The 16,265-nt window shown below is 39.6% G+C and overlaps 1 protein-coding gene across 1 annotated transcript in view; it reads left to right on the top strand.

Annotated features, from left to right (window-relative positions):
- The first annotated feature begins 3,237 nt into the window (after nucleotides 1-3,237).
- Nucleotides 3,238-16,265, top strand: part of LOC122803787 (extracellular calcium-sensing receptor-like) — a 204,346-nt gene continuing 191,318 nt past the window's right edge. Inside the window, exon 1 of the mRNA XM_044073475.1 lies at nucleotides 3,238-3,501. Within this exon, the coding sequence (XP_043929410.1) occupies nucleotides 3,238-3,501 (264 nt within the window). The remainder of the gene's footprint in view (nucleotides 3,502-16,265) is intronic.

Below are 16,265 nucleotides of genomic sequence, written 5' to 3'. Positions count from 1 at the left end.
CTCCAGTGATAGCGATACAATGTGCCAGCCCCACTGATAAAGACAAAGAGAGTGAACATCCCAGTGATAGTGATACAATGTGCCAGCCCCACTGATAGAGGCAAAGAAAGTACCCATCCCAGTGATAATGATACAGTGTGCCAGTCCCACTGAAAGAGACACAGGGAGTGCCAGTCCCAGTGATAGTGATACAATGTGTCAACCCCACTGACAGAGACACAGAGAGTTCCAGTCCCAGTGATAGTGATACAATGTGCCAGCCCCACTGATATTGACAAAGAGAGTGAACATCCCAGTGATAGTGATACAGTGTGCCAGCCCCACTGATAGAGGCAAAGAAAGTACCCATCCCAGTGATAATGATACAGTGTGCCAGCCCCACTGAAAGTAGACACAGGGAGTGCCAGTCCCAGTGATAGTGATACAATGTGTCAGCCCCACTGACAGAGACACAGAGAGTTCCAGTCCCAGTGATAGTGATACAATGTGCCAGCCCCACTGATAGAGCCAACGAGAGTGAACATCCCAGTGATAGTGATACAGTGTGCCAGCCCCACTGACAGAGGCAAAGAAAGTACCCATCCCAGTGATATGATACAGTGTGCCAGCCCCACTGAAAGAGACACAGGGAGTGCCAGTCCCAGTGATAGTGATACTATGTGTCAACCCCACTGATGGAGACACAGAGAGTTCCAGTCCCAGTGATATTGATACAATGTGCCAGCCCCACTGATAGAGACAAAGAGAGTGGCTGCCCCAGTGATAGTGATACAGTGTGCCAGCTCCACTGATAGAGACAAAGAGAGTGCCAGTCCCAGTGATAGCGATACACTGTGCCAGCCCAACTAATTGAGATGCAGCGAGTGCCAGCCCCAGTGATAATGATACAATGTGCCAGCCCTACTGATAGAGGCAAAGAGAGTACCCATCCCAGTGATAGTGATACAGTATGCTAGCCCCACTGAAAGAGACACAGAGAGTGCCAGTCCCAGCAATAGTGATACAATGTGCCAGCCCCACTGACAGAGACACAGAGACTACCAGCTCCACTGATAGTGATACAATGTGCCTTCTCACTGATAGCAATGCAATGTGCTACCCCCAGTGAGTGAGACAGAGGGAGTGCTATCCTCACTGATAGAGACAGAGGGAGAGCCAGGCCCACTGACAGAAGAACAGTGCAACAACCACACTGACAGAGAAACACAGAGAATGCCAGTCCAAAAGACAGAGGAAAAGAGATGGCAAGACTCAATAATAGAGACACAGAGGTCACAACTCATTAGGGCTTCCCTAAATACAATTAAACCTTTCTCATGGGGTATGCAAGAGAATAGATCCATAGCATTCACAGTTAGAAAATGTAAATTCTCCTCATACAGATCTTTGTTAATAGTGTAAACAAAATCCATAAATCTTTTAACAAGTCTGAACATGTTTCATAAATGGGTTTCAAACTGCAAGGGAATATGTTTTGGATCCCTAAGCTACAACAATTGGTTGAAAGTGAGGACATTCAATATATTTATGAGCCTTCAGTATACCGGAGATATAAGGTACGATTGTATCTTTAAGGTATAAAAAATTTTGTATATCTTACAAAAAAAGACTTTGCTCTAAACAAATTAACAGAAAGATAATTTTTCTATAAGCGATATTATTCTAATTTTTAGAAACTTGTCCGTATTTGTCACAATCTTATAACAACTCAAACATCTCACTTGTGTAGGTGATGGATTCCATAATCAAGAGCCTGTTGTCTCTGTCAGATTTCATCTCAGGGTTCCTTGTGAGGAGATCAAGTAATAATTTCTCATTAAAGTTTGGTTTGTAAGCTATTCTATCACTGTAAAGCATGCTGTAAAATCACACTCACAGACCCTCTCAAAAACCTAAACAACAGAATTTAATGGTGGATAAAAAGTATTATTTTTCTTGATTTTAGATACTATGCTTATTCACTGATTAGATTTCTTATAACAAGAATCCAAATTCAATTTCCTAATAAAGAACTAAACTTCTAGTAAAACATCAGGTCATAACTGCATACAGACCTCAAGCCCTTTTCAAATAATTTGAAATAATCCTTTAAAATATTTAAGTGACTGTAATTAAAAATACTGTAGCCATTGCAATAGTCTGCAGACTGATAGCCCAGTATTTATCGGGTCTACTTTAGATCGACGAAAGATCAAAATGTCGAATGCTCACATGAGCGGAAACTCAGCAACTCAATGTTTATTTTTTGGATCACAATACAGTGAAGATCAGAATATTTGTGCTTTCCTCACTGTAGTGCAATCTCAGAGTTGGAATATATATTTAGTGGGGGGTGTGGGGGTGCAGCCCCCGCAATCGCGATTTCGAGTTATTGAATTTTCACTCATGTGAGCGTTTGACATTTTGAAGCTTCGTCTATTTAATATGGACCCATATTTACCTATGATCACTGATCACACATGTCCAAGTCCACTTATACATTATTTACTTGTTTAGTCTTCCTGTTTGATATATATATATATATATATATATATATATATATATATATATATATATATATATATATATATATATATATATATATATATATATATATATATATATATATATATACACAATATGCAGATATCCCCTCATTCTGTACCTGTGTAATTAAGTAAAATCTGCAACATAGTCCAGTGCACTATAATATTCCAACCTTAAATAATACATACACATACTAGTAACCTTACTTGAAATGCACTGTGTGTTTAGGCACTTTTATGTGCCATATGTTATGTTTGGCAACAAGGGAACCATTATTGGAAAAAAAGCGTGGCTATCAAGTACTGCAGTATTGTAGGGTTAGTGTATATCCTTATGTAAATAGTTATTTGTGTTTAGGTATTACTAAGGACAGAGTGATATACTGAATGCTTGCACTCCTTATAAAGTATATGATCATACAAATGGTCTAGCACTTTTATGGGAAGATGGGAACAAGGTTTGTATCAAAATCTATGTCTTACTTTAGAAATGCTTCACCTTCTTTCTAAGTAAAATAAAGTTGTTACAGCTGCACTTGTATAGTGTCTGTTCTGGGGACAAATTTTTGAGCTTGTCAAGATTTAATAAGTCAAATAAATTTAATGCTTGCCTAAATATTTCTCAAACTGTCTAGCTAAGTGAAAACATATTATCATTTGACACACCTGATGACTTTTCTCAAGATTTGAATTTAGATCTTTTGAAAGATTCATGGCTATGCTGTTTGGAATTGAGGAGATCCAAGCCAACCCACGAATACTTCCAAATATTACTCTGGGATTTGGAGTTTTTGACTCCTGTGCAACTGTTGCAGGAGCTCTAGAGAGCACAATGAGCTTACTTAGTGGGCAAAAGACAACGATTCCCAACTATGCCTGTGACCTGCATTCCTTTGCTAAAGTAATCATTGGAGATGCATTCTCAATGACATCAATACCAATGGCAAAGCTCCTTGGAGTCTATAAATATCCTCAGGTAATAATGAACTGCTGTATGATGCATTATAAATCAGGACTATGCATAAGATTTGGTAGCGAGCTCAACTACCTTTATTTTTAAGATCATTAACATAGCCTGTACCAGATGCAGACCAATTGCCAACATGACTGTCATTAAATTATAAAGAAATGCAATATTCATAAGAGTAAACACTTATGCTGATGTGCTTGAAAAATATTGTGAAATAATGCACCAAAATAAGAACTGAAGAAATAAACGTCTTGATATTGAGAAATTTAGACTTGATATTTTTCTTATACGAAGTCATATAAAGTAAGAAAGCAGTATGTAAAGGTATGCTGTAGAAAGAAGCAGAAAATGGCTGACAATCAAGCAGTGAGAGAGAGAGAGAGAGACAGAGAGAACACTTCTGCCTTTATCTGTTGAGTTAACAGCTGAACACTTTCCTAAACAGCCACATATCTCTGTTTAACTTCAAATCCTACTGAAATTGTATAATTTCAAAAGTTTTATACACATTCCCCTCACTATCTAAAATATAGCATTCCTGGGGCAGTTGCATGCACCCTTTCCCCTCTATGTTGCCTTTCTCGTATACTTTGCATCTCTCCCTGGGTCACTTTATGTCTGTCTGATCTGGAAACTAGTGATCTATATAAACAGCAGTAATTTAACTCATGCGAAAAATAGCAAAATAAAATCAAACAGTGTAATATAATGAATTGTCCTTACATAACTTGAGCCTTAATTTTAATAGCAACTTAATTCAGGAGGTGTTTTGCCAATTTTAAATATTGCTAGACTGTTACACCTAAGGAGGTTAACTGACAAAAGAAAGATAGCACTAGGAATAAGTTATGAGAAATTAAGATCCTAAAATGGTGGAATCAAACAAAACATGAATAGAGGCCTGACTATGGTGGAGGAGTTTGTAAAAACAAAAAAGGTGTGACCTACGGAAATGGATGGCAACATAGCAAATGGATATGAACCATTCAAAAATGAATTTGGACTGGCTAAAGTGGAAATATCTGGGAAAAATGGAAATGGAGATTTAAAGGCAGGACAAATGAGTGTAACAACTGAAAGATGACAGTTTTACAAAAATGAAGAAGAGGATAGGGAAAATTAATTATGAAAGAACATTATGAAGTAAATCAGGGCCCCAGAGAGTTGTGGGGGGTTGCATGAAGGAGTTCCTAAGGTTAGAGCTGCAAAGGGAGACTGCAGGTACTATAGGATATGGATATAACTGAGCTTATAGCACATTTGGTCAGGAAAGAAATTAGAAAAAGAAGCAAACTGGGTCATATTATTTACTGCTTTCACTTAACTCCTTTAAATTAAAGAACATCAAGATAAATATCAGAGGGGATTATAATCAAGTCTCTGATCATAGCCATCTTATTATGTGTTAAGACAAAGATGTCAAAAAATAACATTTTATAGTTTTACTAATCCATATGGCAACCCCTCTTTTATAGCTTCTCTTTTTGCTGCTGCAACTATAGTCTGAAATCCAAATTTAACTAACTTATTATGGTCTGTGTCCATTAGATGTGTTTCCTGGAGAAGCGCTATCTGTAGGGATTCTTTTTTAATATACCTCATTACCTTTTCAGGACAGGAATTTCAGCACACTTTGCTTACAAACAACGCTCTTAACTTTCATTCCATGTTCCCTTTCCTTGAATCGCTACAAAATCCTTCTCGGAAGCGATCTCTTTCTATGCTGAATCTCACACTGCACAAAATATAACTTTATTTTTTGGTATAGCCAACAATATATTTTATAATAAAACTACTTATTTGTGAAACATATCTGTCATAATTATTCAATTCCTTTTTACAGGGTCGTAGGTTCATATGTAGTTATTAGGTTATTGGTCCAAAACCACCTTAAGCTTACCCAAAATTTAACAAAATATTGCTGATGTCAATATCTCAAAGAATTTTATGCTTACAGTACAGACTTGTACACATCAAGGCTTCACAGTCCTCACCTGTCTGTTAGGAGCATAGGTGCCAAACCCAGGAAAAAATTATGATTTGCCATCCACTGGCTCCAAGTTATGTTAGAATATGGTTAATGATGAGCACTGTTTCACATGGGTTGGAAGCCTTTTCAAGAGAAGGTGTAATGTTTGAGACCCTTGTCTTCCAATATGTTCTGTTTATATCCTAGGTGAGGTTTAGGTCCTTAGAATGGGTATATCTAATGATATTTGTTTTTCAGTTGTGCAGCAGATCCATCAATATGGGATCAGACCAGAGCTTGCCTTGCAGGCTAGGCATAGATTGCCATGCAGCAGTGTTTAGAAGATCAAGTACAGAGATAGAGCATTCAGACAGTCCATAAAGGACGTGTTGTTTATCCCCTGTATTCTTTTTATAAGTAACTTCTGACGTTTTATAAGCTGTTGCAAGTGTCTGGTCAGGTACATGTTGAAGGATGAGTTGTACTCGACTGGTCTGATAAGAGAAACATACAGTGGAACAATGCCTTAGCTGTCATACCCTTACTAATAAGTTGTGCAATGTAGAATGTTTTTCTAACTAAAGTCGACATATGGTAATCAAAATTCATGTTTCTGTTAATATGTGTTCCCAGATCTCTGACCACTGATTCTGTTTTTTTCACCATTGGTAGATCAAACTCTTTCTCCCAAGAGCTCATGGCAGATTCTTCATCATGAGTAACACCCACATAATATGGAATTTGCCTTACCACCTTTATTTAAATCTCCCTCCTTATGGAGAAGCCTCTCTTTTTTGTGTCTCTTCTCAATAGTTTATTTCCCTCTGGGACAGTACCTTACTTTCCCTGTTTAAAGTTTCATTTAGTTTTATACCTTTTCATGTGATTTGCTAAAAAGAGTACATTACTTTTGTAGGGACAATTTATAATGTCAAGGTACCTGTCTTTATTGCCCTTTTACCTATGTTTGTGAGTCCTTTTTCTTCATCATCTGTTGTCTCTCCTTGCAACACTTTGTGTGCCTTGAGTACTAGCCTCACCTGGTTCTTGCATTTGTATGCTGTTCTTGGAGTTCTTTGCATTAAAATTATATGCACTTCTTTGGCATCCAGAAAGGTTTTCACCTATCTGAAAAAAAAAAAAAAACACTTTGAAATATGCTGTCTATACTGCTTTAAATTTCAGCACTCTTGCTTTACACAGTTGCATGTGTCTGGAGCAAACTGAAAACACATCCTTCCTTCTTTGTTTCTCCACTAAAATATTGTACTCTACCGCTGCCACAGAAAATCCCCTGGCTTACTGAGTTTAGTAAGCATCCACTCTTTCATGTTATAAGTGTTAAATTTCAGCTATAAATTGCCTTGGGAATCTCGCAGAACATACATGACCAGGTGCAAATAGACAAAGAGCTCTTCCTATCTGCATATCATCTAAAGGAAAACTTGTCCATTCTGCCAACAACCTAATCATAAAATCCACTGGTTCCAAACCTTCAGCTTTCTCAAGAAACCCGTCTAGTCTTATTTTTTTCTTTTCATGCTCTGTCCTCACATTCAACTAGTTTTTGCATGAGTTGTTAATCTTGTCAGCTTATCCACTGTAAACCACAGAAGAGATGTCCAAAAAAGCGAGTAGTAGTCACACCATAAGCTCAGCACAAAAAATGAAAACAGGATGAACATGTAACAAATTTAATAAAGTTAAGCGCTTTCTTCCCCTGTTAATACAGAGACTTCATCAGAACTAAATAAACTCACCAGTCAACCCACTTTATACACATATAGTTAATTGATTAATTAAATTAATTAAGTTAAAACACCTTGACATTATAAATTTCTACTATAAAATTCTACACAAAATACAATACTGGAATACATTCTAAATGAATCATTCAAGTGCATACAATAACATTAAAATACATTTAAGAACTACATTTAAAACATTTACAACACATTTAAAATGCATTTAAGCATGCTAGGGATTTTTTCTTTAGAATTGGCATCAAAGACAAATAATCATTAGGTCCTGGTTCTGTCCAAGCATTTAATTTGAGAATCCAATAAAATTCTCAAATTGATTTGAGAGAATTTTATTGGATTCTCAAATTAAATGCTTTGACAGAACCCGGACTTAATGATTATTTGTCTTTGATGCCAGTTCTAAAGAAAAAAGCCCTAGCATGCTTAAATGCATTTTAAATGTGTTGTAAATGTTTTAAATGTAGTTCTTAAATGTATTTTAATGTTATTGTATGCACTTGAATGATTCATTTAGAATGTATTCCAGTATTGTATTTTGTGTAGAATTTTATAGTCGAAATTTATAATGTCAAGATGTTTTAATTTAATTTATTTAATTACTCAATTAACTATATGTGTATAAAATGGGTTGACTGGTGAGTTTATTTAGTTCTGATGAAGTCCCCGTATTAGCAGGGGAAGAAAGCACTTAACTTTATTAAATTTGTTACATGCTCATCCTGTTTTCGTTTTTTGTGCTGAGCTTATGGTGTGACTACTACTCGCTTTTTTGTACATTTTTTCTGTGGTTTACTTGGTTATTTTTGGATGCCCAACCAACGTTTTTTATGGAGCTTATCCACTGTACATGTGCTTTGCTGCTTAAGTCTCAACTGAATCTCTGCTGTTGAGTCCAAATGCAGCAATAGTACTCCTTCAATCTCCTTAATCCTCAGCTCTGCCAGAGTTATATATTTGTCCAGTTTGTGCATGTGTCATGTAGGTTTTCCAATATTTTGTCTAGCAACAACTCATTGGCTGATGTATCCTTATTATTCTTTACAACATTTGATGTCAGTCCTTTACCTGCCTGCTACCTCACATTTTCTAATTTGGTGTTTCTGCCTGTTTTTATTCACATTTTTGCTAAACGACATTTGGTTTGCCTTTCTCTTTTGTCAGAAAAGATTTAATTTCCCCAGTATACAGTTTTTGCCTTGTTTCCAGGTCAAAGTTTCAACAGAGTGTGTGCATGCATGTATGTGTTTGTGTGAGCCTACAAGCCAGCTAAGCTTGCCAACTTATTTTTCACAGATATAACTCAATTTTTCCTCTTTTTTCTCCTGAACTCATATCATGTTTATTTTCTTATTCTTGCCTGTTTGTCTTGTTCAATCTGCTTAGATTGAAACATCATTATGTTTTCATTCATATTAATACGTTGTCTGTCTGCTATATTATGTTCTTGCTGCATTCTCAAAATTACATCAGTATAAATATTAAGCTCGGATTCATGCTGTATTATGTCCACCTTGGCTGCCAACTCCAACATTTATCCATTTTTGTACCCATGTTTCTTACTGCAAAATATACATGAATATACATGGGACAGTATTATAGTTCTTTCCCCTCTGTTAAAATCTTTGTGGATCTTCTCATAGAAAAGATTACCTTTGACTCCAGAATATTACAAAAGTATTTTAATCAAAGTCTTTCTCTAGTATTATCTCAGATGATAAAATTGCAGTATCAGTGGAATGAAATGTACTCCAACTATCAATGAATCATGTGCTTCCATTTTACTATCTGCCATGAGATTGGCTAACAGTACTAGATTATCACCAAGTCTGGATCCTATTATTGTCATTATTTCACTTTGTTGACAAGATTCATGTCAGCCACAAGTCATATGCATACATACATGTTTTATCAGCTTAGCTTATACACCTGAACATATTATGAGTGATCAGAGAAGATGCCTTTCCTTCTAAAGCATAATGATTTCTCCCTCCAATAGATCTTTGATCTTCTTTGGCAAGCATGAATGACTCAGAAAATCTCCAATGTGCATCTGATTTCCAGGCTTAAAACTTACTTTCAAGGTTATATTTCTGAAAACACAACAATACTATTTGTAGCCAGTATGATACCTTGTGCAAACATTCCTTGCATATTGCATCAATAACTTAGAATTACTTTATTTTAGAATTTGCTTAACATAAATATAGTCATTAAACTTTTTACAACCATAAACTATGACTATAAACTACTTTTCCACCAGAGAATATTTAAATGGCTTATCTACTTGCATGATCACTGCACCAGTGCCATTTTGGTTTCTAAATACTTCCAAAGTGAATAACTTATTTAGTGTGCAGTTGCCTCAATAAATCAACCTTTTGGAGTATCTATGGCTGAAGCTGTCACCATGTGATATTTGACATCACAGATTGGATGTATCTTGACTGCTGCAGTAGTCCAAAACTACTCTTTCTATTCACTTAGAATGAAACGTTATTTTTACATTCATATTAATAGATCGTCCCTTGCTATCTTATTTTCCTACTGCATTCTCAGAACTGCATCACTATAACCATTCAACTCAAATTCATGCTTTCTTCTGTCTACATGGTTTACAACTCTCTTCATTAAACTTAATTTCTCTGAAGTATATTACATTCTCAGTTTGTAGCTTAACTGAGACATTCCCCAGGATTCAGCAAGCGCTGCACGGCATGCAGGAATAGTGCAAGAGCTGCTGCAGGCAATATGGCTGCTGTGCGATCCAGGAAAAAGCTCCCAGGACGTGCATGATTGCTCCCGCATGGACACAGCCCCTGTATGCTAATTACCTCATTTGCTGGTAAAAACCATGTAAATGAGGTGAATTATCGATCCTGGAAGCAGGCAGGCGTCCATGCAGGAATAGTGCAGACTGCAAGAAATGTATTCAGCCAGTAGCTGAAAACATTTCTGCAAACTACAAAATGGTGGCATGACATCTCGTACAAAATCATGTATTAGAAGGATTACGCATGTCAAAGGCCAAATATATGGCCATAGGCATGAAAATGAATTTCAAAATTATAAAAATTAACTTTTTATTTTGTTGGCCGATTTCGACCGTTTAAGCGCAGGGCAGCGGTACGCAAATGGGATAGGCCTGAAAATAATAAAAAAAAGCTGGAAATAAGCTTTTAAACCAAAATCATAATTTTGCCATAATAGTAAATGACATGCATAACACAACAAGTCCATGGAATAGTGGTTGCTAAGGGGGAAGGCTGAGTGTCAGTTTTGTAACCATGCATTAGTAGTCAATCCTATGCAAATGAGGGCAATGATACTGAATCACAGATTTCCCATCAGTACTAGCTTGCTCCCAACCATGTAGGTGCAGTAATACCATGGTGTAAGCCTAAGAGCTAGATGGCTTCATAAGGGGGTATGTCATGCATGCTGTAAGCTTATTGGAGCTCTGTGGCCCATGTTTGCCCTTAGCTAAGCACAACTAAGGAAGGGGGTGTGTTTGAAGCTGCCTAGCAGTATTTACATTGCCTATACGGGTGTGCACATCGCACACCGGGTTTTAAACAAACAAAAAAACAAAAAAAAAGGGAAATAGCAGCTAGGCTCACATCTGAGCAGTGGGTTTGTGCAGCATGCCTCAGGGCTTGAACAGGAAGGCAATGGGAAGGGAAAACAGCAGTAGGAAGGTAATCAAGGAGAACTAGCATAGCTGGCAGGTGAAATTTATCAGAAACAGCCAATTACACAGGCAGCAGCCCAACCCAGCCCCGCACACTACTATAAACTATGCAAACACCTTTCCCTCTGGTTTTTCCCACAAACTCTACAGCATCAGTGTACACAAGTGGGGACATTGTCAATAACAAAAGCAACAAAATGATAGGGGCTGCTTTTGTTCTCATAAATCAATATGTGAAAGAGGCTGAGGGCGGTGAGGATGAGAATGCTGATGACCAACCCACAGTGAGGAGAAGGAGAAGAGTGTACAAACCCAGGGTAACCTACCAGGGGCTACATGAGCTGCAGACAGTGGAGCACTATAGGGTGGACAGGGACCTCCTACAGCAAATTGCTGAGCTGTGCCGGCCACGCCTCATACACAGAAAAAACAGAGGGGAACTCATCCCAGTGAATACCAAGGTATGTGTAGGCTTATGAATACTAGCCACAGGTACCTTCCAAAGGCCATTTGGGGATATCATGGGGATCTCACAGGCATCAGCATCCGGGGTACTTCACCAGTTCCTGGATACCATGTCAGCACATGCCGGTGAGCACATATATTTCCACAACACCCGTGAGGCATTGACCAGCAATATGCGCCTCTTCCACCAAATAGCAGAATATCCTGAGGTAGTGGGTGCTATAAACTGCATGCACATACACATCAAAGCACCACCTGGTGAGCGGGGTAGGGTCTACATAAACTGCAAGGGATTCCCCTCCATCAATTGCCAGGTTGTGTGCGATGCCTAGGGCATTATAATGAATGAGTGTGCTGGCAGCCCTGGAAACTATTATGACTCCCACATCTGGCATATGATGCAGCTGTACCAGAGATTTGCCAGTGGAGACATCCCATATGGCCACCTAGTGGGGGATGCTGCTTACGCACTGGAGCCATGGCTGATGACACCCATCAGAAATGCACACACACCCGAACAAGAACTCCATAATGAGGCACACGCACAAACCAGAATCATAATAGAGCGTGTGTCTGGGATGCTCAATTCACAGTTCCGGTGCCTGGACATATCTGGTGGAGCCTTGCAGTACTTTCCAGCTACATGTACCCAAATTGTCATTGTATGTGCCATGCTACACAGTATGATGCTGCAGAAACAGCTGCAGCAGGAACAGCACAGAGAAGGGCCACACAGCCCCCGCCATTGCCAAGACCAGCACAGGGACAGATTGACTCGGAGGAGGAACAACCTGAGCCTGCCTCCGTAGGCAGAAGGAAGCGTGCTCAGTATGCCCAGGCTTTGGCAGAGAGGCAATGCATAGCACATACACTGACATGGTAGGAACCCAGTGAATGACTCCTCTCTCTGACTCGCACATACAGTAAAAGGGATGCCAAACATGACACTACCTGTGCTTAACCATGTATAGGGAGTGTACTATGTGCATCCAACATAGTCAGCCCTCCAGCACCATCCTCAATACTGGCACAGTCACAAGGTAATACACTCTCACTATCAATTGCTGAATGGAGTAGTATGTTTTGCTACCTGTATCTATGGTATGGATGTGAGCATGCAATGGAACTGGATTGCTGAATGGGATGGCAGCAGATAGTAGGCACCTATATGGGCAGCATGAAATCCATAAACAAATACTGGTGTCAACATAGTAGGCAGTACTAGACAAGGTGACAAATCCCACTGCAGGACATGTGGTGGGCCAAATGTGTGTCCATAGGACACACACATATGCATGTAAGTGAGGCTCACATACCCAACAACAGTCTCAGCCAGCAGGACATGTGTAGATGACCACAAAGAAAGGCTGTGCTAAGGCCTCTGATTAATGGCAATGGAGAACAGCCCCCCTCCAGACCTACACAGACAGACTACAACAGGTCAGGCAGTGGGATGTTAGTTCTGAAGGGTAAGAAGTCTTAAACTGAAATGTAGGTCAATAAAACCTAAGATCTGTACTACACTGATATGCCTCTAGTCTGCACGATAGGTCAGAATACAGAATGAAATGGAAACCAACAGAGTACCTGAAATACCAGTACAGCCATGCAAATGTTTACAGTTGTCAGGTTTGCCCCCCCCCCCAACAATCCTATGTAGAAATGTAGTAACATGTACATGTGGGTATAATAACAGCGGAGCACAGATTATCTGAGCTGGCAAAATTAGCAGGATAGATTGTTGCACATGTGCAATATGTAGTGCTCTGTGTGTTAGGTTGTTGTGTGTTGTATATTGTGTGAAAGTGGTCAGCATGTAGGCATGGAGGATTGTGTCCCAGTGGCCAATGGCCAGTACTGTTGATGACAGAGCCAAGTTATGACAACTGCAGTGCCAAACACAATGCATCCTAGCAAGACCCAATCCAGCAGTAATCCATACTAATTGTTCAGATGTAATATCTGTCACCATCTGAAAGATGGACATGGCATGAATTTGGGCCCAGACATACACACAGAACACAGGTGGAAGTACCCTAGACAGAGTGTATAAAATGCTACTGTCAAATGGACACACCTTTGGAATTGTACATACAGGTTAGCAGCACATTAGTTGTTTGTGTAGTATGGAATACTGATGTAGTCTGGCCAAACACTGGCAGACCACAAAAGGCACAGTTATGAAGTACTGAGAAATCACTGATGTCCCTGCACAAGCCAGCATAAGGGAATGCCCCATATATATCTGTGAATCAACTGCAAGTAGCTTCCATAGCACACATGCACTCAGCTCACACACTATTAGCCACTGGTTCCTCACAAGTCATATCCCTGCTGTTGGGAATGAGTACAATATGACCCCACTTCTGTACAGGGATACCCACAGAATGCAGCATGCTGAAGAGGTATCCCATGCAAGTGTGTCCCTAGCTGTAAGCAGCACCCTGCCAACATCCACACCAATGGATTAATAAGGACAGAAACTATTGCCATTAACACCTTTCACACCTACCCTGTCACCACAGAGGAATACAGTGGCTTGCAGCTTGGGACTGTATGAGTGACGGAATGCACTGGCCTGCTACAGATGGCTTGAATCACTACCAAATGCCCTACAGTCCTCTGTCAAAGGCCTGTTTCTCATCTGTACTGCTAATATATGTTATCTCATTGAGTCCCAAATCATGACATAACACAGTCCACAGAACACAAATACAAGGCCATGTTGACAAATTCCAGTAGCATGTCCACCATGTCCTACTGCCTGATCTGTGGACCAACCTCTAAATACTGCTGGGATGAAGTGATAACTATAGGTATACTTATCAGATATTGCTTGCATAATATTTTGTAAGAGGATAGAATAACAGTGTGGGGGGGGGGGGTAGAAGCATGGACGCCATGGAGTGTGTGAAGTCTGAAACTCTGATGTGTGCCCATACTACCCCTGCCTGCAAATCCAGTAATGGGTGGCTACAAACCTGCTTGTAAACCACAATGTGAAGGGGAACTGACCAGATATATGAACCCTGCCTCTGGGTAACCTGTGTGAATCTGTACAGCTGAGAGGTATGGCCACAGCAGGATATAGCCATTCTGTCACTTCAATAGATGTACAAGCATGGGATCCTCAGCCACCACAGTACCAAGGTGCTGGACCATTTACACAGACCCATCAGCAAGTGCCTGCAGCTCCCCCTCCAGACTGGCATGATTGTTCAAGAATATGCAGGCTGTAGACCACGATACTGGATGCAGCTTAATTCATCTTGTATTCCACAGGAAATTACTGCAAGCAAATACTTATATCTGTCAGTAGTTGATGACATAATACATCACAGTGTAAAACAGTACATATGTCTGAATATCTCTGCTAACACCAAAACTATGTAGCAGAAGCAGCACAGACACAATTAGTTACAGTATCTCACTATCCTTTGTCCATTGTGACTCTATATTGTCAACCTATCTACAAAAGGTTGCTAGCTGTAGGTGTAGAACACAAATACCTGCACTGGAAAGGATTCACACATTCTATACAGATGGTCATACTGGGCATGCTCCCATACTTGGAGAAATGAAGCCCATGTCTGACAACAAAATACAGAAGGGTCATACTGGGCATGATCTCACACTTTGAAGCCTATGTCAGGCAGCGACAATGGACTATACATATCTGTCAGTCGCAGATGTCTGTGCACACACTCCACATTACACACCAGTCATGCTTTGCACACACATTGGATAGGAATCTACACATACATCCAAGGACAACGCACTATAATAGGTCAAACATGCACAAACAGAGATGTGGGGAAGAGAGAGAAAGACAGTGACAAAGAGCTTCCCATCATGAGGCCTGTCCCACCTAGAACACATTCAATTGGCCAATATCACATGATGTGCCAATGTCTATCACTGTAGACATTTGCTTCTGGTAGCCCTCAGCACTATAGTGTCTGTGGTGCTTGTGAAAACTGTGTAATATGACAGTACAAGTCATTATTCATCTAGCAGTCATATACACAGTCCTGTCAAATGTAAAGTTGTGTGTGACTGATTTTGTGTGTGTGTTTCCAGAGGAATGGTTTATGGCCCATTCATATACACTGCACTCCCCATCTCCCATAGTTTAGCTAGCTTGCTTATGTCAGTCACCTTGAAATACCCTTTGGACAAGAATTCTCCCTATAAGCTCTGTGTCTCATGCAATAACTGCATCGTGCTCTAGTGTGATGTACTAGTTAGATAGGAGTTCTAATCCCAGACATGGCAACTATGAAATTCCATGAGTGTGTGTAGGGATCAATGATTTTGAGGCCATTCATAGACACTGCACTTCCCATGGCCCTACCTTAGCAAGCCTGCTGATGTCATTCACCTTGAAATACATTTTGGATAAAAGCTAGCCCTATAACCTCCATGGCAGGTACGATCACTATGTAATGCTATAATGTAACATACTAGTTAAGTAGGAGTTTGAATCCCAGACATAGTAACTGTGAAACTCTGTGTGTGTGTAGGGATCTTTGATTTTGAGGTCATTCATAGACATTACACCTCCCATTGCCCTACTTTCACAAGGCTGCTGATGTCATTCACCTTGAAATACACATTTGGAGGAGGGCTAGCACTATCAGCTCTGTGGTGCATGCAATAATAGTGTAATTCTATAGTGTAATGTACTCATTAGGTAGCAGTTCTAATCTCAGACTTAACAACTGTGGAGCTCTGGCTAGTCCTATAAGTAGCCTGGTGCATGCCATAAATGCAGCACACTATAGTAGCAGTAACTGCACAGCTATGGGTTTGAATCCCATCTGTGGCAAGTGTTTGTGTGTGTACCTCAATGTTTTTGTCCCTATTTACAGCCAGTATACATCTC

The sequence above is a fragment of the Protopterus annectens genome, chromosome 6.part0 (genome assembly GCF_019279795.1).
Source record: "Protopterus annectens isolate FY-2018-M chromosome 6.part0, PAN1.0, whole genome shotgun sequence".
Taxonomy (NCBI): domain Eukaryota; kingdom Metazoa; phylum Chordata; order Ceratodontiformes; family Protopteridae; genus Protopterus; species Protopterus annectens.
Note: the sequence above shows the minus strand (reverse complement) of the source record. Positions and strands in the feature narration are given on the sequence as shown.